Raw genomic sequence first — 26,974 nt, 5'->3', positions numbered from 1 at the left:
ATAATCCAGAGTGTGTACGGTAGCCCCGGTTGCCTCCTGACTGCTTGACCTATGATGGGTCCTGAGGGATCACATAGTGGGGCAGAGTTTGATACTTTAGGCACAGTGTTCTGACTTACAAAAAGAGTCAGGTTTAGAACATGACTACAGTCCCTGTCTCGTTCGTTAACCGGGGGACTACCTGTAATAATTTTAGCCTTATTTAAAAATGCTGGCATGTCACTACCATTAGTAAATTGCAAATTAAATCCCCAGATGCACCAAAATAAAAGTTTGCCCTCTTAAAACAGAAGGTATTTGTGATTATTCAGGTTGGAGTGAGCATATGAGGCCTCCCACGATGCATCACTGCTGATTATGCAAATCATCCTTTGTCCCTGATAGCTAAACACACCCCCACAACTGCTGTAATGCAATGATTTGTCAGCTCGTTAATCATACAGAGCCACAATAATCCTATGAGTTTTGGTTCACCATGAGGTTGCTGGGCACCAAGAAAGAGAAGTGTAAGTGATGACCACAGTGACACACTATACTTTCCACATGCAAAACAGCATATCTAGGTCAGACTCCTTGTTATGTGCTCCCCCAGTGGTACACGACTAAGCAGATACACAGACCAACAAAACCTGTGTAAACTTGTGATCAAATTACAGTTCCAAAGGTGTCATCGGTTTTCTGAGCCTTCATAGTAGTTACTCATGTAAAGACACCATAAACAACAGAGAATTAAACCTCATAGTGCAGATGCTTCAGCATTAAAACATTTATTGGCACTCTGGTGAAATCATGAAGCCATAAAGCTCACATTACTGGATCTTCCAGTTAGGATGAGGAAACAAGCATATCAAGGGCCATGTATCCCGAAGAATCCTGGGGATGAATCCGGCTGAGTGTGGGGATGGTGGCAAGTGTCACTGTTATGTGATTTTCTGTTTTACACTTACTGACAAAATGTAATCTGCTACAAGACAGCACATTTCATGGAGTTACCCTCTTCCTCAGGGAAAAATAACATGCATTCTGCTTGAAGCTCTGACTTTAGGTGCTGGCTGTATGCAATTTTCTGTAGTAATACTCCTTGACCTTTGACACTGTCGATCACTCTCTGCTTCTCCAGACAATCTCGACACTGGGTGTCAAGGGCCTAGCACATTCTTGGATTAGCTCCTACCTGTCTGGATGCTCTTTCACTGTCTCCTATTCCAACACTTACTTCTCTTCATGCCCACTATCTGTTGGTGTACCACAAGGCTCTATTCTAGGACCTCTTTTCCATCTATACTTATGGCCTGGGACAATTAATATGCTCTTATGGTTTCCAGTATCACTTCTCTGCTGATGATACTCAAATCTATCTCTCAGCTCCTGACCTCTCTACACTTTTATCTTGAGTCCCTGACTGTCTGTCTGCTGTGTCTGCATTTATGCCATCCCCTTTCTTTAAACTTGACATGAACAAAACAGAGATTGTGATATTTCCTCCTTCCCTCTCTGCTCTCTCACCTATAGTTACAATTTTAGAAAATAACCTCAACTCCTAAAGCTTGCTGTCTCAGGGTAACTCTGGACTCTGAATTCTCATTTCAATCACATATTTACACATTAACAACCTCCTGCTACTTCCATCTCAAAAATATCTCCAGAATTCCTCCTTTCCTTACACAAGAGGCTACTTAAAGAGACACTGAAGTGAAAAAAAATGATGTTATAATTAATTGGTTGTGTAGTATGTATAATTACTAGAACATTAGTAGCAAAGAAAATATTTTCCTATTTTTTATTTTCAGTTATATAGTGTTTTTATAACATTGCATCATTCTCTAATATTTGCAGTTTACACACTACTCAGGATTCTTAATGATTTTACAGAGCAGCCCAATAAACTATTGACCTGTCCTCTGAATGAAAAAGAAAATCCAGTGACTGACAGTTGAGATAACAAGCTTCAGAAGGCTGAGCTTTCTGCGACTTTGAAAAGTCGTGGAGCTCAATGGCTCTTTTGCATAGATAAAACTGGAGTTTCTTAACTCTTCCTCTACTGAAAACAATATTAGACTCATGTCTCTGCTCCTAATGTTTTATTTCTTAGCTGTACTGCACATACAAATCATTATTTCATAATTTTTTTTTCCGCTTAGTGTCTCTTTCAATTCTTGTCCATGCTCTAAACATGGCTCATCTTGATTACTGTAACACCCTACTTTGTGGCCTACCACCTCTTCAGTTCGTACTAAACTCTGCTGCTCGTCCCATCCAATCCCTCCATTGGCTGCCAATCACCCAAAGGATTCAGTTCAAACTCCTAACACTATCATACAGTGCTCTACATAGACAAAACAAATAACAACATTTATATTGCGCTTTACCCCTGGCAGGCTCAAAGCGCTTTCCACGATTCCATGCACAGACACAGCACATGGAATATCGGATCCACTGTACCGTCCATGCCAAGCCTGCAGCGTGAGTGTGAACCTTGCCTTATAGACAAGTAACATTTATATTGTGCTTTTCTCCTGGCGGACTCAAAGAGCTTGAACTGCAGCCACTAGGGCACGCTCAGTAGGCAATAGCAGTGTTAAATAGACTTGCCCAAGGACTCCTTGCTGAATAGGTGCTGACTTACTGAGCAGCAAGAGCCGAGACTTGAATCCAGGTCTACTGTGCCAGTGGCAGAGCCCTTAACCATTACACTATGCAGCCACTATCCCTTCCATACATTTCCTTATTAATCTCCAGATATCATCAATCCCGGAACCTTCGCTCCTTTCAAGAGACCCTCTTGTTGTCCAGCATGATCACCAGCTGTCACTCTCGCATCCAGGATTTCTCATGAGCGTCACCTCCCCTTTGGAACGCTCCACCACAACCTAGCCATCGTGCTCCAAGCCTGGAAATTTTCAAACATACCCTCATGACACACCTATTCAGGCAAGCTTATAATTAGCTATAGCTAGAATTTAACCACTTGCTGGTTTTAAGGCAGTTTATCTACGCCCCCTCAGGAGGACTGTTCCCGTTCCTGGGTTGTTAAAATATGCTTACCTCCCTGCTGTCTCCCGCGCGTAGTTCCGGCACTTCCAGTTAGTAGGGAGATGAATGACTGAGAACGCAGTTCGCATTCATTTATCTAAGTCCCCATGTCAATGATCACGGCATCAATGAGATGTCTGTGGTCATTGTAACAAACTAAGTAACACATACACACATGTACTACAGTACAAGGCAGGAAGATGAAGTGCAAGGACATCTTGTGGCCAAATAGTAAAATTACATGTATATATACCATTAAAATTAACCCTTTACATCCCCCCTCTCCCATAGTCACACAAATAAATCATTAGCATATTTAAAAACAAATGACAATTAAAACCTTTTATAACTAGTTACCTTAGGGATTGAACTTTTTTTGTTTCAAAAGTTTTTATTTTTTAAACTATATATTAAAAAAAAAATCATACATCCGAAACACTTGGAATTTAACCACAATCATAACAAGGTTTCAGGGTCTACACAACAGTAGATAACACTGTCAACATACAGGCATATGCATGGTAAAACATCATTTTAACCTGCTGGTATGTACCCAGAATCTAGTGAACAAATAGGCATTGAATGTAATCCAACACAGACTGCCTTGAAACCATAACTTAAAGTTAACCAGAGAGAATTAAAAGTAAAAGTTTTATACATACCTGGGGCTTCCTCCAGCCCCCTCCAAACGGATCACTCTCACGCCGCCATCCTCAGCCTTCTCCAGCTCCAGAACGGGGTCCCGTAACTTCGGCCAGACGCGCCCAGTCTGAAGATGCGCAGTGTGCTCTCTCTGGTGGCTGGGAGCTCCTGCACCTGCGCTGTACTATTCTCCGCCAGAGAGAGAGAGATGGAGGGAGTGCACTGCACTTGCGTTGACTGGCCATTATAGGACCCGGTACCAATGAGGGAGAAGACTGAGGACGGCGGCGTGGGAGCGATCCGTGCAGATGAGGCTGGAGGAAGCCCCAGGTATGTATAAAACTTTTACTTTTAATCCTCTCTGGTTAACTTTAAAGATAAAATAGAAGACTGAGCCAAACTGCCACATCCTGCGCCATCCACAGATCCCAAGTTTTAGAGAAAATCTGTAGTTTCTTGGACACGGTAGAATTCATTTTTTTCAAACCGGTGTTTTCTATCCAGCTTGATCAGCACAGGTGGAATATGCAGAGTGGGTTTATACCAATGAGAGGCAAAGTAGATTTCAGCCGAGAGCAGAACATGCCGTATCAACCTGTGTTTGGGGTGCTTGGTATTATCCACTTTGAGCCCAGTCGATGTGATCTACAATAATAAGTGAGAGCACCTTGGCTATCTGCGACCAAAACTGGCATGCGACTGGGCAAGACCACCATGTATGCTCCAAAGTACCCAACATTTGACAGCCCCTAAAACACAGAGGGGTTTTACCAGGTATCATCTTTTTTAAATGTACGTCTTGAGAGTATATTACTGCTATTTTTGCATACATGGGCTTGTAATTAGTGATGGATGCAAAACAGAAAAAAATGCACCTTTATTTTTAAATAAAAATATTGCTGCCATACATTGTACTTGAGAAATATTTTAATTGTTGCAATAACCGGGACAAATGGGAATATAAAATGTGTGGGCTTTATCCACCGTAGAACGTTTTATTTTAAAATTATAATGGCCGAAAACTGAGAAATAATTAATTGTTTCCATTTTTTTCATATTATTTTCATATTATTCCCATTAAAATGCATTTAGAATAAAATAATTCTTAGCATTATGTACCACCCAAAGAAAGCCTAATTAGTGGTGGAAAAAAACGATAAGTGATAAGTAGTGATAAAGTTATTGGTGAATGAAAGGGAGGAGCGCTGACAGATGAAAATTACTCTGGTCCACAAGGGCTCCCATGGCTGTAACAGCTTCAGCTAGCACTACACTAGCTAGTACAGGTGGCTGGCATCCCCCCAATTACATATGATCCCCCCCCGATCACCCGCTAATACATTACCCAGCCTGGATCCAACGATCAGCGCAGCCTCCCCGGACAGCTCCGCTCTTCTCTATGGGGAGGATCACACATGACGTCATGATTAGGGCTGAGCTCTCTGATTCCGAATTTCAAGTTTGCCATCGAAATTTGGCTGTTCCGAGTAAGCACTCGAAACTCCAAAATTCGGCAATTCCGAGTACCAAATTCGCGTTTACATTGAAGTCAATAGTGCTAAATTCCGTGGTTAATTGCGAAGCCCCCCTTACATGCTATCATCACCAAATTTGGCATGTATATTAAGCAGATGAGTAGGAACATGGTAAAAAAAAAAAATGTGAAAAGACCTTATAGTTTTTGAAATAAACGATTTTAAAGTTTCATAGGAAAAATGGTTTTTAAACTGTGTAAAATGACACTGCTGCAGTACAGGTTACTGCATTCCGAGTTCTGTATACATATTGTATACATTTCATAAAAACAGACAGCGTGGGGTCCCCCCTCCCAAGCCTCCTTAACCCCTTGTCCCCCATGCAGGCTGGGATAGCCAGAATGCGGAGTCCCGGCCACGTGGGGCTTCGCACCCTGAGCAATACCAGCCTGCATGATCCCTGGTATGGGGGGGCTCTGAAGGAGAGGGGCGGCCAACCTCCCCCTTTCCCCCAGAGCCCTTGTCCAATCCATGGAAGAGGGGCTCTTCCCCACCTCCGGTGCCCTGGTCGCAATAGCAGCATAGGGGGCGATATACAGGCTGGGAACGCGAAGAATCACTCGCGTTCCCATGCCTGTCGGCCGGTGACGGCCATACCGGAAGTGTTCGCCGGCGGGTCCTGGAGCGTCAGAGCAGGGCTGCGAGGGCACCGATCGGCTGCTGGGGGCTGAGGGAAGCCCCAGGTGAGTAAATCTCATTTTTTATCGTTGACTTAAGTTTCACTTTAAGGACCAGAGCCTTTTTTTCCATTCAGACCACTGCAGCTTTCACGGTTTATTGCTCGGTCATACAACCTACCACCTAAATGAATTTTACCTCCTTTTCTTGTCACTAATACAGCTTTCTTTTGGTGCTATTTGATTGATGCTGTGAGTTTTAGTTTTTATTATATTCATCAAAAAAGACATGAATTTTGTCAAAAAAAATTACTTTTTTAACTTTCTGTGCTGACATTATTCAAATAAAGTAAAATTTCCTATACATTTGAGCGCAAAAGTTATTCTGCTACATGTCTTTGATAAAAAAAAAAAAAACATTCAGTGTATATTTATTAGATTGGGTAAAAGTTATAGCGTTTACAAACTATGGTGCCAAAAGTGAATTTTCCCATTTTGAAGCATCTCTGACTTTCTGACCACCTGTCATGTTTCATGAGGTGCTAAAATTCCAGGATAGTATAAATACCCCCCAAATGACCCTATTTTGGAAAGAAGACATCCCAAAGTATTCAGTGAAAGGCATGGTGAGTTCATAGAAGATTTAATTTTTTGTCACAAGTTAGCGGAAAATGACACTTTGTGCCCAAAAAAAAAAAGTTTCCATTTCTTCTAACTTGCGACAAAAAAATTGAAATCAGCCACGGACTCACTATGCTGCTCTCTGAATACCTTGAAGTTTCTACTTTCCAAAATGGGGTCATTTGTGGGATGTGTTCTCTGTCCTGGCATTTTGGGGGGTGCCTAATTGTAAGCACCCCTGTAAAGCCTAAAGATGCTCATTGGACTTTGGGCCCCTTAGCGCAGTTAGGCTGCAAAAAAGTGCCACACATGTGGTATTGCGGTACTCAGGAGAAGTAGTATAATGTGTTTTGGGGTGTATTTTTACACATACCCATGCTGGGTGGGAGAAATATCTCCTTAAATGACAATTTTTTGATTTTTTTTTTTACACACAATTGTCTATTTACAGAGATATTTCTCCCACTGAGCATGGGTATGTGTAAAAATACACCCAAAACACATTATACTACTTCTCCTGAGTACGCCGATACCACATGTGTGGCACTTTTTTGCACCCTAACTGCGCTAAGGGGCCCAAAGTCCAATGAGTAGCTTTAGGATTTCACAGGTCATTTTGCGACATTTGGTTTCAACGCTACTTCTCACGGTTTAGGGCCCCTAAAATGCCAGGGCAGTATAGGAACCCCACAAATGACCCCATTTTAGAAAGAAGACACCCCAAGGTATTCCGTTAGGAGTATGGTGAGTTCTTAGAAGAATTTTTTTTTTTTTGTGTTTTGTGGTGTATTTTTACACATACAGATGCTGGGTGGGAGAAATATCTCTGTAAATGACAATTATTTGATTTTTTTTACACACAATTGTCCATTTACAGAGAGATTTCTCCCACCCAGCATGGGTATGTATAAAAATACACCCCAAAACACATTATACTACTTCTTCTGAGTACGGCGATACCACATGTGTGACACTTTTTTGCAACCTAGGTGCGCTAAGGGGCCTAACGTCCTATTCACAGGTCATTTTGAGGCATTTGGAATCTAGACTACTCATCACGGTTTAGGGCCCCTAAAATGCCAGGGCAGTATAGGAACCCCACAAGTGACCCCATTTTAGAAAGAAGACACCCCAAGGTATTCTGTTAGGAGTATGGTGAGTTCATAGAAGATTTTTTTTTTTGTCACAAGTTAGCGGAAAATGACACTTTGTGAAAAAAAACAATACAAATCAATTTCCGCTAACGTGTTGTCTTCTTTCTAAAATGGGGTCACTTGTGGGGTTCCTACACTGCCCTGGCATTTTAGGGGCCCTAAACCGTGAGGAGTAGTCTTGAACCCAAATGTCTCAAAATGACCTGTGAAATCCTAAAGGTACTCATTGGACTTTGGGCCCCTTAGCACAGTTAGGCTGCAAAAAAGTGTCACACATGTGGTATCGCTGTACTCAGGAGAAGTAGTATAATGTGTTTTGTGGTGTATTTTTACATATCACCATGCTGGGTGGGAGAAATATCTCTGTAAATGACACATTTTTGATTTTTTTTACACACAATTGTCCATTTACAGAGAGATTTCTCCCACCCAGTATGGGTATGTGTAAAAATACACCACAAAACACATTATACTACTTCTCCTGAGTACGGCGATACCACGTGTGACACTTTTTTGCAGCCTAGGTGCGCTAAGGGGCCCAACGTCCTATTCACAGGTCATTTTGAGGCATTTGTTTTCTAGACTACTCCTCACGGTTTAGGGCCCCTAAAATGCCAGGGCAGTATAGGAACCCCACAAGTGACCCCATTTTAGAAAGAAGACACCCCAAGGTATTCTGTTAGGTGTATGGTGAGTTCATAGAAGATTTTATTTTTTGTCACAAGTTAGTGAAAAATGACACTTCGGGAAAAAAACAATAAAAATCAATTTCGCTAACTTTTGACAAAAAATAAAATCTTCTATGAACTCATCATACACCTAACAGAATACCTTGGGGTGTCTTTTTTTCTAAAATGGGGTCACTTGTGGGGTTCCTATACTGCCCTGGCATTTTACGGGCCCAAAACCGTGAGTAGTTTGGAAACCAAATGTCTCAAAATTACTGTTCAGGGGTATAAGCATCTGCAAATTTTGATGACAGGTGGTCTATGAGGGGGCAAATTTTGTGGAACCGGTCATAAGCAGGGTGGCCTCTTAGATAACAGGTTGTATTGGGCCTGATCTGATGGATAGGAGTGCTAGGGGGGTGACAGGAGGTGATTGATGGGTGTCTCAGGGGGTGGTTAGAGGGGAAAATAGATGCAATCAATGCACTGGGGAGGTGATCGGAAGGGGGTCTGAGGGGAATCTCAGGGTTTAGCCGAGTGATCAGGAGCCCACACGGGGCAAATTAGGGCCTGATCTGATGGGTAGGTGTGCTAGGGGGTGACAGGTGGTGATTGATGGGTGTCTCAAGGTGTGATTAGAGGGGGGAAATAGATGCAAGCAATGCACAGGCGAGGTGATCAGGGCTGGGGTCTGAGGGTGTGGGCGGGTGATTGGGTGCCCTAGGGGCAGATTAGGGACTAATCTGATGGGTAACAGTGATAGGTGGTGATAGGGGGTGATTGATGGGTAATTAGTGATGGGCAGCACGGTGGTGTAGTGGTTAGCGCTCTCGCCTTGCAGCGCTGGGTCCCCGGTTCGAATTTCCTGCGGGTACTCCGGTTTCCTCCCACATCCCCCCCAAAAAAAACATACAGATAAGTTAATTGGCTCACCCCTAAAATTGGCCCTAGACTACATTACTTACACTACATAATACATACATAGACATATGATAATAGTAGGGATTAGATTGTGAGCTCCTTTGAGGGACAGTTAGTGACAAGACAATATATATATATATACTGTACAGCGCTGCGTAAGATGTCGGCGCTATATAAATACATAATAATAATAATAATAATAATTAGTGGGTGTTTAGGGTAGAGAACAGATGTAAACACTGCACTTGGGAGGTGATCTGACGTCTGATCTGCGGGCGATCTATTGGTGTGGGTGGGTGATCAGATTGCCTGCAAGGGGCAGGTTAGGGGCTGATTGATGGGTGGCAGTGACAGGGGGTGATTGATGGGTGATTGATTGGTAATCAGTGGGTTATTACAGGGAAGAACAGATGTAAATAATGCACTGGCGAATTGATAAGGGGGGGTCTGAGGGCAATCTGAGAGTGTGGGCGGGGGATTGGGTGCCCGCAAGGGGCAGATTAGGGTCTAATATGATAGGTAACAGCGACAGGTGGTGATAGGGGGTGATTGATGGGTAATTAGTGGGTGTTTAGAGGAGAGAACAGATGTAAACACTGCACTTGGGAGGTGATCTGATGTCGGATCTGCGGGCGATCTTTTGGTGTGGGTGGGTGATCAGATTGCCCGCAAGGGGCAGGTTAGGTGCTACGTATTATGTAGTATATACAGGCGCTGATCCAAACTTTATCTCATGTGTATGTTTCACCAGCTGCTCAGGATCAACCACATCCACCATCGGTTTCAAGAAAAATGCATATAAATCCACAGCGCTTGGTACTCAAATCGGCATCTGCAGTCACCCCACAGTGCTCAAAAGTATATTTCCACAGTGACCATCACCAGAAATAAATCGAGAAAGGTCACTTCTCCATCCAAAAATCACATAAAACATTTATTAGAAGCTGATTCTATATCACATATACAATGACTTACTTCCAGGGTCCTTTTGACAGGGACCCTTAGTAGTTAAAAGCATATAGTGTAACCCAGTACACATTTACAATCCAAAAAACGATCTCATATAAGTTGCCCAGTCTCCAGTTCCTACCGGTTTCGGCCTTGCGCCGTCATCAGGGAACACTGGAGACTGAGCTGTGGGCAAAATATATAAAGATTACCTTGTAATCACTCGATCGGGGCCATTGCAGGCTCTCAGTAGAAAGTGTTCCACTTGCCGGTAATGCGCATAGCTGATAGGCTCATTCCGGTCAGGTGGTTAGGTGCAACTAATTGCACCTAAACACCTGACCGGAATGAGCCTATCAGCTATGCGCATTACCGGCAAGTGGAACACTTTCTGCTGAGAGCCTGCAATGGCCCCGATCGAGTGATTACAAGGTAATCTTTATATATTTTGCCCACAGCTCAGTCTCCAGTGTTCCCTGATGACGGCGCAAGGCCGAAACCGGTAGGAACTGGAGACTGGGCAACTTATATGAGATCGTTTTTTGGATTGTAAATGTGTACTGGGTTACACTATATGCTTTTAACTACTAAGGGTCCCTGTCAAAAGGACCCAGGTTAGGGGCTGATTGATGGGTGGCAGTGACAGGGGGTGATTGATGGGTGATTGACAGGTGATTGACAGGTGACCAGGGGGTTATTACAGGGGGATAGAGGCATACAGTACACTGGGGTGGGGGGGGGGGGGGGTCTGGGGAGAATCTGAGGGGTGGGGGGGTGATCAGGAGGGAGCAGGGGGCAGTTTAGGGTTAAAAAAAAAATAGCGTTGACAGTGACAGGGAGTGATTGATGGTTGATTAGGGGGGTTACTGGGTGCAAACAGTGGTCATCGGCTTAAGGCGCCCATCGGCTTAAGGCGGTCGGCAAGTGGTTAACTCTGCTGAAATGGGTAAGTGGTACCGTGTATCCCTATACTCATTTCTCCTGGAGAGGGGGTGGCTTCCGGGGTCCGCTCGTTAAAGGGGAATCCCGGATGGCACCATGAACCCCCCAGGACGTCAGCGGCCCCCACCTCCTCCTGGGCACCGAAGGTGGGGAAGAGCCCCTTGTCCATGGATTGGACAAGGGCTCCGGGGGAGAGGGGCAGGTTGACCGCCCCTCTCCTCCAGAGCCCCCCCCCCCCCATACCATGGACCATGCGGGCCGGTATAGCTCAGGGTGCGAAGCCCCACGTGGCCGGGACTCCGCATTCTGGCTATCCCAGCCTGCATGGGAGACAAGGAGTTAAGGAGGCTTGGGGGGGGACCCCAAGCTGTCTGTTTTCATGAAATGTATACAATATGTATACAGAACTCGGAATGCAGTAACCTGTACTGCAGCAGTGTCATTTTACACAGTTTAAAAACCATTTTTCCTATGAAACTTTGAAATCCATTTTCCTTAAAAACTATAAGGTCTTTTCACATTTTTTTTTTACCATGTTTCTACTCATCTGCTTAATATACATGCCAAATTTGGTGATGATAGCATGTAAGGGGGCTTCACAATTAACCGCAGAAGTTGGCACTATTGACATCAATAGAAATGCACTCGGAACACGAAAATTCAGAACACGAAATTTGGTTTTCGCATGCGGTACACGAAATTTCGACGAAATTGGAATTCAGCTGTTCCGATCAGCCCTAGTCATGATGTCACCGACGTCATGCGCAGACCCGATCCTCCCCATAGAGAGGATCGGAGATGTGCAGGGAGGCTGGGCGATCGCTGGATCCAGAGTGGGTAATGTATTAGCGGGCGATCGGGGGGATCATCAGCAATCGGGGGGATCCCGGCCACCGGTACTAGCTAGCCTAGTGCTAGCTGAAGCTTTTACAAGCATGGGATCAGTTAAAATTATACTGGGGGACTCCTGGGGCCAGCTAGCGGTATGCCCGACACAGTGTCGGGCCAGCCAGCGGTATGCTCGACACAGTGTCGGGCATACCGCTAATCAGGTTAATAAATGTTAAATCCTAATAAACAATTTGGCCCCTGACTTAGACTATGTTTTACATTTTTGCCCCTTATATGGTTGAATCTGACACCCCTGCGCTAGATTGTAAGCTTGCAAGGACAGGGACCTCCCCCTTTTGTTTCCTTTTTAGGTGCAATTTATCAAATGAACATCCATCAGTATTGGTGAGGTTTTTCAAGCTGTGCATCAACTGCACATATTGTGTGTATCTAAAATGGTCACTGGTTGACCTGATTGTACAGTAAGTTGAACTGCTCATGTATCCATGCTCCCCATTGTTGTATGTTGTTCAGCGCTATGGATTATGTTGGCGCTCTATAAATAAAAACAATCCTATATAATAAAACCGCAGGTGTCCCTGCGTCATCCTGTCCCTTTGTCCATGTTTTTTTGCTAATGCCCATGTGCGCAGCACGGCCATTGGGACAGGAGGACGGGGCCAGGGTGCCGGGCGGTTGGGTGCGCGCACATGTGCATTCACTTGTCGGCAGCAGTTTGAAGAGACCTAGAGGCCATTTTAAACGGGCTTAGGTCACCTAGTAATTATAATAATATACATATTGCATACAGTTAAAGTAAACCTGAGACAAGTTGGACAAAATTATTTTTTACTTACCTGGGGCTTCCTTCAGCCTTTTGTGGTCCATTGGAGCCAGTCCGGTCTCCTCTGTTGTGCTGCTGTGAGACCTTAGATCTGGCTGAGTCACTGTAGATGCACAGTCCCGGCTGTGCGCACCCCGCCCTCCCCATTCGCGCTCCTATCACATGATCATAGTGATTGTGGTGGGAAATAGAAGGAAGGGGAGGGGTGACAGGAGGGAACATCAAAGCTAGCTCTTCCTGTCTGAAAATATGACTTTAGCAAAAAGTCATAATTTTTAAGGAGTGATATTACAGGGACTGGAGGAACAAGGATTGGACAATGCACAGAGGTATGTGAATCCAGCATGACCGTACCTCTGTTCTTACCTTATGTAGCTTTGCCTCGGTTCAGGCGTGTTTTATTAAATAGGGACCAAACAGAATGAAGAAAACCAGATTGGGCAATTGTTAAAACCTCTGCCAGGCTTATGTTGCTGTGTGCGAATGTGCTGGTTGATTTTACTCATTCTCTGCCTCTCTTACAGATGTCACAAAAGGACAGGAAGAGAGGACAAATCCCCCCATCAGAGACACAAACGGTAGGAATACAATACACAGTATTCTTAAAAGACTAGCAAATGTATGGGCCATTGCACAGCTTACAGTGAGGGGACGATTATTACAGAAATGGGTATGGGCAAGCAGGGGGGAGATTAGTAAAGACATGGGTATTGGAGAGCAGTGGGGAGATTAGTACAGACACAGGTATGGGCAAGCAGTGGGGAGATTGGTACAGACACGGGTAGTGGAGAGCAGTGGGGAGATTAGTACAGACATGGCTGCGGGCAAACAGTGGGGAGATTAGTACAGACATGAGTATGGATGAGCAGTGGGGAGATTAGTACAGACAAGGGTATGGGCAAGCAGTGGGGAGATTAGTACAGACACGGGCAAGCAGTGGGGAGATTAGTACAGATATGGCTGTGGGCAAGCAGTAGGGAGATTAGTACAGACATGGCTGCGGGCAAGCAGTAGGGAGATTAGTACAGACACGGGTACTGGAGAGCAGTGGGGAGATTGGTACAGACACAGGTATGGGCAAGCAGTGGGGAGATTAGTACAGACACGGGCAAGCAGTGGGGAGATTAGTACAGACAAGGGCAAGCAGTGGGGAGATTAGTACAGATATGGCTGTGGGCAAGCAGTAGGGAGATTAGTACAGACACGGGCAAGCAGTGGGGAGATTAGTACAGACAAGGGCAAGCAGGCGGGAGATTAGTACAGACATGGGTACTGGAGAGCAGTGAGGAGATTAGTACAGACACAGGTATGGGCAAGCAGGGGGGAGATTAGTACAGACACGGGCAAGCAGTGGGGAGATTAGTACAGACACAGGTATGGGCAAGCAGTGGGGAGATTAGTACAGACATGGGTACTGGAGAGCAGTGAGGAGATTAGTACAGACATGGGTACTGGAGAGCAGTGAGGAGATTGGTACAGACATGGGTACTGGAGAGCAGTGGGGAGATTAGTACAGACACAGGTATGGGCAAGCAGTGGGGAGATTAGTACAGACACAGGTATGGGCAAGCAGTGGGGAGATTAGTACAGACATGGGTACTGGAGAGCAGTGAGGAGATTAGTACAGACATGGGTACTGGAGAGCAGTGGGGAGATTAGTACAGACACAGGTATGGGCAAGCAGTGGGGAGATTAGTACAGACATGGGTACTGGAGAGCAGTGAGGAGATTAGTACAGACATGGGTACTGGAGAGCAGTGGGGAGATTAGTACAGACATGGGTACTGGAGAGCAGTGAGGAGATTGGTACAGACATGAGTACTGGAGAGCAGTGAGGAGATTAGTACAGACATGGGTACTGGAGAGCAGTGGGGAGATTGGTACAGACATGGGTACTGGAGAGCAGTAGGGAGATTAGTACAGACACAGGTATGGGCAAGCAGGCGGGAGATTAGTACAGACATGGGTACTGGAGAGCAGTGAGGAGATTAGTACAGACATGGGTATTGGAGAGCAGTGGGGAGATTAGTACAGACATGGGTACTGGAGAGCAGTGGGGAGATTAGTACAGACACAGGTATGGGCAGGCAGTGGGGAGATTAGCAGGGAAGTTTCTAGGCTAAATTTCTCCCAGGGAGCTGAGAGTGTAAAATTGGGCCCCCCTCTTACCCCAAAAGGCTCAAGAATGTTATTTGCGATGTGGTATTTTGCCCCCTAGTATAGGGGCCCCCAGTATAGGTTAGCCAGGTATTGGTGCCACAAGTATAGGTTAGTCAGGTATAGTCGTCCCAGTATAGGTTATCCAGGTATAGATGCTCATAGTGGTAATCCTTAAACTGTTTCCTTAGTCCGTAAGTGATTACACCTCTCTGACACTGCAGCTGTCCTTGGTTGGTTTTGAGGCTCCAATCAATAGAGTGCTTGGGGCTGAATGTAAAACTTGCCCCAAGCTCCTTAGTTACGCCACTGTTTCTATGTATGATTAGAAATTATATATGGACTTCAGGGCCGGCGCTACCATAGAGGCAAAGGGGGCAATTGCCCCAGGGCTCCAGAGCTTGTAGGGGCCCCCAGTGGCTACAAGAGGAAAAACATTTTTCACATTGACCTTATAGTTTTTGAGAAAATCGATTTTAAAGTTTCAAAGGAAAAAAAATACACATTTAAAAACCTGCCGACTTTAATGGTTAATAGCAAATCCACCTTAAATGCTAGAAACCCTAAATTTGCAGGATATGTTAAGGAGATCATTGGGAATAAGAGGAAAACATTTTTTTTTTTCAAAAAGACCTTATAGTTTTTGAGACAATCGATTTTAAAGTTTCAAAGGAAAAAAAATACACATTTAAAAACCTGCCGAATGTAATGGTTAATAGCAAATCCACCTTAAATGCTAGAAACCCTAAATTTGCAGGATATTTTAAGGAGATCATTGGGAATAAGAGGAAAAAACAATTTTTCAAAAAGACCTTATAGTTTTTGAGAAAATTGATTTTAAAGTTTCAAAGGATAAAAGTATACTTTTAAATGCGGTAAATGTCACTTTGAGTAGCAAACCTAGCGGTAGTGTAATTTTCAGTGTATCAAAAGAAAGAGCAATAAATTTCCTGACGGGGTTTCCAGGGGGTCCATACGCAGCCACAGCGCTTTGGCCAGGGATCGCTATACAGCCGCAATATGGCTGTACATATGAAGATCCCTGGCATTTTTTCCTATTTTCCCAAATTTTTTTTTATGTTTAGGAGTGTGGGAATTTTTTTTTTTTTAATTATGTGGGGTCCCCCCTCCTGAAACTTTTTAATCCCTTGTCCCCCATGCAGGCTGGGGTAGCCAGAATGTGGAGCTCCGACCGATTGGGGCTTCACACCCTGACTATAACAGCTGCGAAAAAGGTCCCTTAATGCCGATTTTTGTTCTGGGGTATCTGTTGGGGGGGGGCCCAGGTTTATTTTGCCCTGGGGCCCCATTGTTGCTTAAACCGGCCCTGATGGACTTATATTTATAACTTTTTTTGCCTTCTCAGAAATCTCCCATTTTATGGAAGAATCGGACTCCTCCCCGTCATCTGAATCCGTTCAGTATACTGGGATCCCAACATCTCCTAATAGTATCGAGTATACAATAGCTCATATTAAACGGGAGCCCCTCTCAATCGAGGAAGCTGAACATTTTGATGAAATTTCCATTCCCCCTGGCCAAACGCAACTTTTATCAACGTTTATTAAGCAGGAGCCCCTGTACCAAGAAGAGGAGCTGCCACACTCTGATTTTTATTTGGACATGGACGATAGCCATTATACAGCGATTCAGATTAAGTTGGAGTCAGGAGATTTAGTGGAAACGGAGGCATACCCCATGGTGGAGGATGTGCAGTTTAATTCCATTCACGCGAAGGAAGAATTGGCATCCTGCGACGAAGGACATTTTGACAGCATGGACAGTTACGTCCTGGGGCATCCACCTCGATACTTACCTGTTCATGAAATGATGATCCCACCAAACAACGTTTCTTATCGTCATAAGAACACCGCCAAAAAGTCAGGTCGTCAGAAAAATTTTGCTGTCTCCCAGGAGCCTCCGCCCATTATTTGTTCGGAATGCGGGGAAACGTTCTCCACTGACTCCATGCTCATCCTCCACCAGATGACCCATAAAGGCAAAAAGATTTTCTCTTGCCCCGAATGCGGGATGTGCTTCAGTAGCAACACCTACCTGACAGTGCACTTGGCCACACACATGGACATTGAACTCTACGCTTGCTGCGAGTGCGGGAAACAGTTCGCCGCCAAAGAGGACTGTGTGAGGCATGAGAAGAGCCATGCGGTGCGTAAGCCGTATGTCTGCACCGAGTGTGGAAAAGTCTTCTCCAATAACTCCAACCGTGTCCGGCATCAGAAGATCCATACGGGGGAAAAACCCTTCTCGTGCTCAGAATGCGGCAAAAGTTTTAGACGTAAGACTCACCTCACAATACACAGCCGAATCCACACCGGGGAGAAGCCTTTCCCTTGCCAGGAGTGTGGAAAATGCTTTAGCTGTAGTGCACACCTTACGGCTCACCGCCGCATCCACAAACGGGAAGCCATGTATTTAGTGTGAGGAACGGGAGGGCTTTTGTTACCGTGCACAATCCTGACAGGCAAAAGGCGGGAAGACTTCCTGTAGGCGTGGCTTCTGTATACTCAGAACAATAGAATCAACTGGAGACAAAACACTGTTACTTTACTTTCACCAGACTCACTCATCCCATTTATATGTTAAAGCATATTCGCAGTTATTACAAACAAAACCTGGGGGCTGAGGTTTGTTCTTGGTACTGTCTAAAAGGATACCTTAGTCCTAACAGTATATCAAAAATTATGCCCTGTGTGTGTGGGGAGTAGTGCAAAAGCTTACCGCACCTCATTTGCTTCGGTGTCAGCCTCCGTTTTGCTGTAAATCAGCCTGTCTTGTAGTCCGGGATGGCGCATGCATAGTATGTTCACGGGAGTACGCGTGACCCGGATATACTACGATACACATGCACACAGTGTCCGCTTGGGCACATTGTGATGGCGCTCCCCACCGATCTCAAGTCCAGTGTGCGCGTTAGCCAGGTAAGTCTTCCCGCAGGGGCATGTGCGTACTCCCGTGGACATACTGTGCATGCGTCGACCCGCAAACTAGGAATTCGGAACAGGCCGCTTTGCAGCAAGACGGTGGCTGACACCGGGGCAAGGGAGGTGGGGTTGGCTTCTGCACTACTCCCCATACAAACACAAAGCGTAATTTTTGATATATTGTTAGAACTAAGGCATCCTTTAAGCCTGATACGCATAGCCAATTTTGAAAGGCCAATGATTGGCAAATTTTACCTACTCAGTCTGTTCATAGTATTCAAAATCTGTTAGCTTTCATGCTACATGGAGGTGGTAAGTTTAGCCATTCATTGGCCAATCAAAATTGAAGGTGTGTACCAGGCTTAACAGAGAAAAAAGACCTGTTGCAGGCAAAACCTCCTATTGGCATACTGTAAGTGGGTACTGAAAGGTTCGCGACTCAACCAGCTTCCCAAAATCTGAGGCTGGAGAGAGTGTGATTTTATATTATAAAACGCCAGTTAGCAAGATCATAATGGCAAATCGAATTGAATCGAATCGAATCCTGATCGGACATGTTGGATTAAATCGAATCGTAAATAGAATCGTAATCGAATCGTATAAAGAATCGTATCGTGTAGATTGGGCTTTAGACAATTGCCAGTGCTCTGCAATTTCACACACTAGACTAAACTCGGCTGATGGAATTGCTGAAGACCGCCCAGGTGAGTATGTAGCATGAGTACTGGAGCCCCCTGGACATCACCTATCGATCTGGCATGCCAGATCTTTAGCGACCCATGAGCTAATTGTTTTCTTACTCACCCTACCTGCAGCCACTTTGTCATGCAGCACGTGTCATCCCTCTACCCCCTTACAGAGTAATGGAACACATCTCTAGCCTACAGGCTAGCAATGTGTCTGTACAGCCTCAGCCCCTGAACTGTCACACCAAGGGATCTTGTCCAAATCCCTGTCAGAAGGCAACCCTTGTAGATGAGAACGTGGCTTAACTCTCAACATGGAGTGATGCTGCCAACTGTTTTGATGGACAGAGGCAAACACAGGCAAAGCTTTGTGCAATAGTTGGAGAGAAAGTTGAAGTAGTACTGTTCTCCACACCCTCACGATAGATCAGAAAGGTTAGAAGACAAATTCACGTAAAAATCCATGATCAGAATATCCTAACATGGGCAATGTTTACATTTGGGACATTTACTTTGTGTGTCAGCTTTATACCGGTACATTTGGTTTTCTTGTAGTAGCTGCTATCCAATCTAACCATGTGTGACAGAGAATGGGAATGGATTGTTCAAACCATGAGGAACAGAAAATTATGGTGGAGCGTTGCAAAATATCATAGCCTACAACTTGGGAATAAGGACTATATAGGTGAATCATATTTACTGTATATGTAATCCTCCCATATTCTAAGGTCAACGACTTTGGGGAAAAAAAATAGTTAGCCCATCGTGTTGTCAGAGATCAATGATCCACTTGTGTTCCTCCGTCACTTGATCTTCCATGTATTAAAGAGACTCTGTAACAAATTTTTCAGCCTTAGTTCTTCTATCCTATAAGTTCCTATGCCTGTTCTAATCTGCTCTGGCTTACTGCAGTCTTTCCTAACTGCACTGTCTCTGTAATAAATCAATGTATCTTTCCTCTGTCCTGTTTGTCGGGCTAAAGCTTGATTGTGTGGAATGTGCAGGGCTGCTTGTGATTGGTAGAAGCGATACACACCCTCTGCAGGCCCCCTGCATACTATGAATGACTCACACAGTATGCTTAGCTGAGCCTATTAGAAGCTGGTTAGTTTGTTTGTAAACACTGCCTAAAAATGTTAATTACAAGCCAGGATTGCAGCAGAGAGTGGCAGAAACAGCACAGAGGGGCACAGGAGAAAATAATGAATAGAATGGTATGCTTTTTATTGTAAGAATATTAGAGTACAGATTCTCTTTAAGTACCGTATATCTTTGAATATAAGTCGACCTCATGTATAAGTCATGTCCAATATTTGATCCTCTTAAGCTGGAATATTTTTTATTGACTCAAGTATAAGTCTACACAGCAAAGTTAATGGCTGCACTTGGGTACTAGGAATAATTCACAACAGCTGCACTTGGGGACCAGAAGTTGTTGACTGCAATGCATACAGTATTGCAGCCATTCACCCCTCCTGGCCCTTAAGTGCAGCCAATAACTCCTCCAGGCCCCCAAGTGCAGCAATTATTTACTCCTCTTCCTGTAGCCCAGTATTTCCCCCCTGCCCCTTTATTTATCAATTGTTGTGGTCAGCACTTTCAGACCTGTGTTTTCTTGGCATTTCCTTTATCGAGAAAGTGTCACCTACTATTGGGTAATTTGCTGTAAATGGGAATGTCACAAATAGTACAAACATTGCTCAGTGCTGCTCATGTCTCGTGTATAAGTCGACCCCTATACTTTTATTTAGTGAGTCAGACCTAAATTTCTAGACTTACAGTTGAGCATATACAGTAGTTTTGTAAGAAGGTTTAACCTCCCTGGCGGTCAATTGAATCCGCCAGGGAGGCAGCGCAGCACTATTTTAAATTTTTTTTTTTTGTTTAAATCATGTAGCTAGCCTAGCGCTAGCTACATGATATCCGCTGAGCAGCGGCATCCCTCCATCCCCTCTGATCGCCTCAGGCGATCAGGCCCATCAGGAAATCCCGTTCTAAACGGGATTTCCTTAAGGGCTTCCCTGTCACCATGGCGACGGGCGCGATGACGTCACCGACGTCGTGACGTCAGAGGGAGTCCCGATCCACCCCTCAGCGCTGCCTGGCACTGATTGGCCAGGCAGCGCATGGGGTCTTGGGGGGGCACCCTCTAACGCGGCGGTGATCGGAGGTAACACGCATCTAGCAAAGTACTAGCTGTGTGTATAAAAAAAATTATGCAAATCGGGCCAGCGGGGCCTGAGCAATCCTCCACGGCGGCTTACCCCGAGCTCAGCTCGGGGTTATCGCTAAGGAGGTTAATGAGTGTTTTAGTTTTCTTTGTAAACAAAAAAAATACGTTGATGAAAATTAGTTGTGGGAAAAGCTTTCAATTGGACAACACAATACAGACTGTTGAAATTTGTCAGTAGTATTTACACAGCTCAGTCATTTTCTTCCAATCTTGTTAAAGGAAGGTGGTCCTGCTAAAGGTTTGTAAAAGAGAGGAGGTGAGTTTGGTAGGTGGAATAAGGGCGAGGTGATACGAGGTGCAGAGGTTGCAACTCCAACTGGGCCCTTGGACTTTCTCCTTCAGTCTCTGAATTAACTCTTCATCAGTGTTATTGATTTGGGCCAACTGTTTCTACAGGAAGCTGAAGCCATTAGTAGAAGATCAAGCAGAATTATGCTACTTAATTAGGCATACAAAGTTATGTAAAAAAAAAAGTATAGCTTATGAAAAATGAAAAGTAAAATACCTACTGGATCAGTTCATTCATTCTCATCAGCAACTGTTGGCTGCCTGCTTACTACTCCTCCCAGTTCATCTAAGGCCATGCCTCCTTTCTAGAGATTTCCAGCCACCTAGGCTATTCGTCAGCAGGAATGCATGCCTTCAGCTGACACAGCAATCACTCTCCCCTCTGCATGCTCATCTGGGCAAGGTCAGTCTGTTTAAATGTAAGGTCATGCACCTTAAACATGCCAATGTTAGTGCACCATAAAAAATAAATAGCATACAGCTAGGAAGACTTGGAGAAAGACTTGGGAATACTGGTTGATAACAAGATAAGCAGCAGTATACAATTCCAAGCAGTGGTAGCTAAAGCAAATACCATTTTGGGATGTATAAAACAGGAAATAAAATCATGAGATGCTATGGTAGTATACTACTCCCTCTGTATAAATCACTTGTGAGGCCAAATTTGAAGTACGGGATACAGTTCTTGGCACCGAATTAAAGAAGGACATTGACCTTCTAGAGCAAATACAAAGACAAGCAACTAGGGCCTCAATTCACGGAGCATTATCAAAAAAGTGTTTGATAAACGTTTGATAATGCTCCGTGAATTGATGCCTAAATTAATTAGGGGGATGGATGATTATTTACGGGGATGGAAGATCTCACTTACCAAGAAAGGTTGGACAAACTTGGCTTATTTAGAGGTGACCTGATTAAGATGTATAAATACATTAGAGGGCAATACAAAAGTTTGCAGATGAGCTTTTTGTCCCTAGGCTTGTACAAAGGAAAATATCTGCTTTTAGCCTGAGCTTGGATTTTTTTCCTCACAGGAAAGGACATCCACAGTTATATTTAGTAGGCAATTTTTGGCAGAGTTGATCCAGGGATTTTATCTGGAGTCAGGAAGGAATTTTTATCCTCTTAGGGCTAATTGGCCCAAGCCTTGTAAGGGTTCTCTCATTCCTCTGGATCAACTGGGATGTGTGAGGGTGCAGGACTTTATAAACCAAATCGCATTTAAAAAATGCAAATCACGATCAGAATCACAGCCCAATTGGGATTGCGATTACATTTTGCAGTGGAAAAGGGCCCTTGGCCTACAAACCTATGAAAGACGATGACAATTCAACACGACTCATACAAAGGAAACTGACAGGAATACTGATGAGGTCCCAACCCTCTAAAGCCCCATCTACACCATACAATTTTTTGTACGATTCGATTTGATTCATTGATTCGATTCAATCCGACATGTATGAATTGGGATTTTTTTTTCGATTCAATTTGCCATTGCAAAACAATGGCAAATTGAATTGAATCTAATCCCAATTGGACATATTGGATTGAATCGAATCAATGAATCGAATCGGACAAAAAAGTGTATGGTGTAGATGGGGCTTAAAGGGTGCATACACACATGAGTGACTATGCACCCTTTTGATTGGTCAATCTTACTACCTCTATGTAGTATGAGGGCCAACAGATATGGAATACTATGAACAGACTGCTTAGGTAAGCTCTCATAATACATGGAAGTGATACAATTTGGCAATCAAGATTGGATGTGTGCCCCAGGCTTAACTCCTAGGTGTGTAAAATTTAAATGTCCTTAGCTGTACGTTGCCCCCCCCCCCCCCCCCCCCCCCCACCACCACCACCACCGCCGTACCATTTCCAGCAGTTTTAAAAAACAGAGAAGAGGATTTTGGAGATGGGACAATAATTTTTGAACCACGAACAGAAATTATGAAAACTCTAGTTTTTGTATGATATTCATTGTTCTACGTAATATGTATTTATATATAAACTGTATTAATGTACAAGAGGTTTTTTATTATTATTATTAAGTTCTGTTTAAAGCTCCACAAGAAATAGTTGCGTGCTTGTATTATAGATTAAGGTCTAGTATTGGTTTATGGTTTATTGTGCGTTTGTATCATGCTTAACTTTACCAACTGGAATGGTTATATTTTCTTTTTATCTTGTATATAATAATAAAAAGAAAGTTTTACACTGAATTTATCTTGACTTTTTTATGTTACCGTGGCTCCAAAGACTTGTCACACCACACAACTACCAGTGTGAAGGGCCCCATATATATATAATTGCATCTCGTTTCGATACTATTATATTTTCCATTGCGCCACAGTGCAAAGGGGTTGATGCACTAACGTAAATAGCAAGAGTAACCTCCCGTTACTCGTCTTAATTTTAAGCCCATGCACGCTACGCGGGTTAGTGGCAGCGTAGCTTGCGTAAGTAAGGAGCGCAAGCTCAGCGCACGCTATGCTGCGTCAGTGCAGTATAGCGAGCGCTGCTTACTAAAGCTGGCCACTAACGGTCCAATTTCTAGCGAAAAATCGTTCGAGCGATCAGAAATTCTGATCGGATTTGTTGTAAATAATCTCAGTTGATGGGCACAATCGATAATGAACGACTATAAATACAATCGTCCGATTGAATTTTCGTCGAACCAAAATTTGGATTTTCTTGTTGGTCATGATAGATAGGAAGCAATGATTGGTTAGTTGATGGTGTAGTAAACGATTTTTTTGTCCGATCAGAATTTCTGATCACTCGAACGATTTTTCGCTAGAAATTGTACCATTAGTGGCCACCTTTACTCGCGCTTCCTCTAATTAACGGCCGCTCCACTGAACCCACCCTGAGCCCCGGCGGGTCCCGGTGCTTTGGATGGACCAATAGGCTGCTGTCACTTGACAGGCAGCCTATTTGGCCAATCAACATGCAGGGATCACGTCCTAAAAAGTCACTAGATCCACTGGGGCTCAGGGTGGGTTCAGTGGAGCAGCCGTTAATTAATGGGAGGGCGAGTAAGTTAGCAGCGCTCGCTATACTGCACTGCCGTAGGCATAGCTTGCGCTCCTCACGTACACACGTTACGCTGCCACTAGCCCGCGTACCATGCAAGGACTTAAGATTAAGACACTCTGTTGTAATATTGCGAGTAACAGGAGAATACTCACACTATTTACATTAGTGAACCAACCCCAAAGTGTGAAAGGAGCCTAAATCCTTTCTATAGTTCGGTCAGTCATACCATAAAATATTAAACTGCTTCAGATTTGATGAAGGTAGTTTGTGAAATGAATTGTCCTTTGTCTCTTTTTTATTTGTATTTGTAATAAACACAATGGGAGATATGAGACATGCATAACAGTCAGAATAATAAACATGATAGAGTTTTCCCAGAACGTCATTGGACAGCACCCCTGGTGAGACTTGTCTCCCTCCCAATCGTGGACAGGAACTGCAAAAGAAAAGATTTGCATAACAAATAGGCAGCCATACATAAGCCACTAGCTTACCATGCGTAACTCAGTTCAGTTTCCTGTCCCGGACGGGAATGCAGAGGAGAGGTCTCCAGGATGCTATCCATGACAGGTGGTCGGGGGCAACGTCTTTCAGGGCTCCAGGCATGCTGTACAGTGGACAGTCGGAGCCCTGCAGCGTGGAGGAGGCTTCTCCGTACGAGGCAGCAGAGATATAGCGCAGGCGCGCTTTCAGACCAAGGTACTTCCGGGTCAACCCGGAAGTCGTCACGCACGGCGTCCAGCGTGACTCTGATCGGGCGGCAGGGGCCGCGGCGGTGATTGCGAATCAGCAGCAGCTGATTCGCTGAGGTAATTTGCAAATAAGCGCGGCAGGGGCTGCGGGGATAAGTAGGTAATTACGCATAACAATTAAGCGGCAGGTGCCGCGACGAGTTAATCCAGAAATGAATTATGCTAATGGGCTAGTCAGCTGAGCCCTGTTGTTCATGTGATTCTTTATTTAATCTTTTTCCCTGTCTCACTCTGGTGGTTTATGTGAGCATGGAGGACGCTTCTGGGTCAGCTCCTGCGCAGTCTGCCAGGCCAGCCCAAGATTCCTCTCTGGCAAGTACAATGAAATATAAATATGCAGTGTGTATATGTATATATGTGTGTACTAGAGAGGGTGCTAATGGTTGGCTTATTATTATGTTTTATAGCCTGAAAAACATGAAAAGCCTGAAAAACATGATAAAACTGACAAGGGTCAGCATGGATCAAGTGGATCTAGCAAATCTGCGAAGAAATGTGCCATTTGCTTCACTCGCTTGTCATCCACATCCTCTAAAAAGTTGTGCCAGGATTGTACAAATAAACTTGTTAAAGATGAATCCCCTGTCATATTTAAAGATCTGATGGGTTGGATGCGGGCAGAAATGTCTTCAGCAATCAAAGAAATTAAAGATTCTGCTATTTCGTCTCAAGTTGTAGCCCCCAACCCTGCTGATATGCCTGGCCCTAGCAGTGACGCTACTGTTATGCCTATAAATATTGTGTCTTCTCCTATTCCGGCAGCACGTATTCCTGTGCAGGCTAGGAGAAGTAGGGAGAGTGATATAGAGGGCTCAGAACTCTCTGAAGGGGAAATATCTGCATTAGAAGAGATATCTGAGGGTGAAGAGATGGAAAAAGCTGAAAAACCACAGAGATTTGCTTTTTCCCCAGATTTAATGAAAGATCTCCTAACCTCCATGTATGAAACAATGGGTATTAGATCAGAGCAAAAACCCCTGACACCCCTGGACCAGATGTAAGGGTTTGGCGGACCCCCAATCCAGATTCATTCCGGTCCATTCTACTCTTAAATCTATGATTAAGAAAGAATGGGAGAATCCTGAGAAAAGGGCCTTTTGGCCCAAATCTTTATCTAAGCGCTACCCTTTTGCCCCGGATGACCAAGCTTGTTGGGGTCCTCCGCCAAAGCTGGATCCTTCTTTTTCCAGGGTGTCAAGAAAATCAGACCTAATGTTTGAAGACTTCGGTAACCTAAAAGATCCAATAGACAAAAAGATGGATAATGTTTTGCGCAGGGCTTGGGAGTCTGCTTCATTAACTTTTAAACCGGCAGTGGCATCAACGGCAGTTAGTCGTTCTCTGAAGACTTGGCTATCAGACTTGCAGTTTAAAATTGCTAATGGCGTTTCTAGGGAAGGAATTCTTAACGACTTTCCTAAAATTACGAATGCCTCAAATTACATGGTTGATGCGGCAGATGATACAGTAAAGTTGGCAGCCCGAACCACGGCATTAGTAAACTCAGCTAGAAGAGGAGTTTGGGTTAAGACCTGGAATGGGGATACTTCATCAAAATCTAAGCTTTGTGGTATCCCCTGTGAAGGCAATCTGCTGTTCGGTTCAAGGCTGGACGATACACTGGATCGTACGGCGGATAATAAAAAGAATTTCCCAAGGAAGCGCCCCTTTCAGAATAAGCGGCCATTTCGGGCCCCGCCAAAAATGAAGCGGATAATAAATCTTCCAGGGGTAGAAGATGGGCTCCTTATAGACAACAAAGACCCCCCAATACCTCTACTAATACCAAAAAGACAGGCAAGCAATGACGCCATCATTCCAGTGGGGGGGAAAATCGCCAACTATTTCGAAAGATGGCAACAACTATTCAACAATCGGTGGTTACTGAATATAATATTAGAAGGTTACAGTATAGAGTTCGAGCAGCCTCCCCCTCAAAATTTTGTCTTAACCCCTTGTCCAAAAGACCCATCTTTAAGAATAGCCCTTCAGTCAGAAATAAGATCACTTCTTCAGAAAAGGGTAATTCGTCAGGTTCCAGCATGTTAAAAAGAACAGGGATTCTACTCCCCAGTCTTCCTGGTGAAGAAGCCTCAAGGAACCTATCGATTTATTCTAAAC

General features: G+C 44.3%; 1 protein-coding gene across 1 annotated transcript in view; it reads left to right on the top strand.

Moving 5' to 3' along the window:
* The window catches only part of LOC137536836 (uncharacterized), a 71,099-nt gene that overhangs the window by 3,184 nt on the left and 40,941 nt on the right, over window positions 1-26,974 (top strand). Inside the window, exons 5-7 of the mRNA XM_068259026.1 lie at window positions 13,281-13,334; window positions 16,280-17,352; window positions 25,261-25,807. Of these exons, the coding sequence (XP_068115127.1) occupies window positions 13,281-13,334; window positions 16,280-17,352; window positions 25,261-25,807 (1,674 nt within the window). The remainder of the gene's footprint in view (window positions 1-13,280; window positions 13,335-16,279; window positions 17,353-25,260; window positions 25,808-26,974) is intronic.

The sequence above is a fragment of the Hyperolius riggenbachi genome, chromosome 10 (genome assembly GCF_040937935.1).
Source record: "Hyperolius riggenbachi isolate aHypRig1 chromosome 10, aHypRig1.pri, whole genome shotgun sequence".
NCBI classification, from domain to species: Eukaryota; Metazoa; Chordata; class Amphibia; order Anura; family Hyperoliidae; genus Hyperolius; species Hyperolius riggenbachi.
This window is presented reverse-complemented; position numbering and strand designations above follow the sequence as displayed.